Genomic DNA, 2,271 nt, shown 5'->3' with positions numbered 1-2,271 from the left:
AAAAAAATTCTCCTGCAAAGTTTCATTTGTTTCAAAATTTTGTGGAAACATGTCCAGTTTTTCCTGCAAAAGTTTCGGACAGTAGAATTCCTACTAAGCAGCTGTCGCGATACGAAGGCCGTGTGGTGTCACTTGCCTCTCGAGCTGCGGCCTGTACTTGTCCGGGCTGTCCTCCTCCTTGAGCGCGTACACGAGCACGCCGCGCATCGTGTCGAGGGCAACCTGCTTGAACTTCTCCAGGTTGTCCCTGATGCTGAAAAACTCCATGATGCAGTACGCGTCCTCGTCCGCCGGGTGCATGAGGATCTGGAGAAGCCGCTGGTTCACCAACTCGAACTTGAATTGGCGCAGTTGGAAAGGCAGTGTCGCCTCCATGCCCCCCTCTATAATTCGGTACATCTTCATAGCTCTGCGGGATCAAACGGCCACGGTACAACAATTGAAGGAACGTGCTCTGAGACTGGAGGGTGAACACGGAGGATACTTCGATCAAAGAAAATCAGTGTACATGGGTGTATCCTCTAAAAAAAATTATTTCAGAAATCAGAAAAAATCAAGAAGAAATTATTTAAACAATAATTGCAAAAAAAAACCTCAGAGAAGATCAGTCGCAAAATCATGAATATAACCCAAAAAGGATAAATCATGAAAAATGACGAAGAAAATATTACAAAAAAACGGTGTTGTACGCTTAAAATTTTAGTCGGGTGCAGGTCGCATGTCGACGAAGTCAGTCATCCTCACCTCGGCTTCCGGCCAGTGATCCTGGCTGCCGTGTCAAGGACGAGGCCGTACAGGATGTGGTGGTAGAATTTAAGCAGCTCGTAGGCGATCGGGTTGCTGACCACCTGGTACTTGGGGTCCCGGATCATACCGGGGAAGACCAAGTCGTTGGCGAGGCCCGCCTCCGTTAGGCCCCACATCATGTCCCTGTGAGAGCAGCCGATCTCGTTTCCCACGGTGGCGTTCACCACCTCCACGCCCTTGGGGGCGGCGCCGTCGGGGAGCGGCCTGCGGGGGGCGGAGAGGGGTCAGAGGGTTCTTGACACTCCGTTCAACGCGATCCCCATACCCACGGACGGCAGCTCACCTTATACTGATGCCGCGGCCGCGCGCCCAGGACGCCAGGATGGTGGTCTTGGTGACCACGTCGGCGGGCACGGTGTCGAAGACGATGCCGTCGCCGGGGGTCACGCGGATGAGGCCCTTCCAGCCGGCGGCCCAGACGCCCCCCAGGCCGTAGAGGTTGTCTACCCAGCCGGGGAAGGGGTCCCTGAAGGTCGGCGTGACTGGCGGCAGCAGGATCAGGGATTTTAAATATCCGTAAAAAAAAATATTGAGAAAGTTTTTCAAAAACTTCTTGATCCCCCCCCCCCTCTCCCGTCTATCTAAAACACAGAGCAGGCACCTAGTGTGCGTGTGTGTATTAGGTTTAAACAAAACATATCGTGATGATTAGTTCATGAAAAGTTCATGTTTTCCATTTTTCTGAAAAAGTTTCCAATTTTTCCGAAAAAAAAAATCGGAGTTTAAAATCCTTAAGGACTCATAAGCACGCGCGAGCACCGGAAATTTGACACCGGAGGCACTCACCGATAGAGGGGCGGACGAGTACGACGGGCAGCTCGGAGGCCACGTCGTCGATCAGCTTCTCGGCCAGGGCCTTGGTGAAGGTGTACGAGTTCGGGTGGAAGTCCCGGAGCCTGCAGTCCACAAAGAGGCAACGATATCAGACCGACACGTCAGTCGGACAAAACTACGTACCAGCGCCGCCGGTACGATGTCGTTCGAAACGTATTGTCGACATCGTTTCGAGAAACATTCCTATTCGTAAAAGGCAAATGTTTGAAAGCTCTAATAAAACTCACTTGGGGCCCAGGCAGTCCATTGCCCACAGGCTGGCTGGGTCCGTTTGCTCGGCCATCCGGATCACCTGCCTCCAGTCCAAGTGTGGCTCGTACACCCGCTCCTCAATCAGATCGCGGTTGATGTTGGTGTACGCCGTGGAGACGTGCACCAGGACCTTGAGCTGCGGCATGCCGCGGGCCAGCTCCACGACCTCGCGCGTGCTGCGCAGGTTGGTGAACACGGCCTTCCGGAAGGGGTCGTCGAAGCGCACCGAGGCCGCCACGTGGTACACGACGGACACCTCCCGCTGCAGCAGCGCCCTGTGCTCCTGGCTCAGCCCGAGCCCCAGCTCCGTGATGTCCCCGGGGAGCACGACGATCTTGTCCAGGGCGTGGGGCTGCTCGGCGCGGAGCCTGTCGAACA

At 54.6% G+C, this 2,271-nt stretch overlaps 1 protein-coding gene across 1 annotated transcript in view; it reads right to left on the bottom strand.

Moving 5' to 3' along the window:
- LOC113212121 (fatty acyl-CoA reductase wat-like) overlaps positions 1-2,263 on the bottom strand; it is a gene marked incomplete at its 5' end in the record, with an annotated part of 5,013 nt that extends 2,750 nt beyond the window's left edge. The window contains 5 exons of the mRNA XM_052276193.1: positions 95-409; positions 745-1,011; positions 1,091-1,289; positions 1,594-1,703; positions 1,869-2,263. Of these exons, the coding sequence (XP_052132153.1) occupies positions 95-409; positions 745-1,011; positions 1,091-1,289; positions 1,594-1,703; positions 1,869-2,263 (1,286 nt within the window). The remainder of the gene's footprint in view (positions 1-94; positions 410-744; positions 1,012-1,090; positions 1,290-1,593; positions 1,704-1,868) is intronic.
- Between the last annotated feature and the right edge of the window lie 8 nt (positions 2,264-2,271).

This window comes from Frankliniella occidentalis, unplaced genomic scaffold (genome assembly GCF_000697945.3).
Source record: "Frankliniella occidentalis isolate FOCC.00 unplaced genomic scaffold, Focc_3.1 Scaffold2087, whole genome shotgun sequence".
In the NCBI taxonomy this organism is placed as follows: Eukaryota; Metazoa; Arthropoda; class Insecta; order Thysanoptera; family Thripidae; genus Frankliniella; species Frankliniella occidentalis.
The sequence above is the reverse complement of the archived record's forward strand: the minus strand, read 5'-3'. Positions and strand labels throughout refer to the sequence as shown.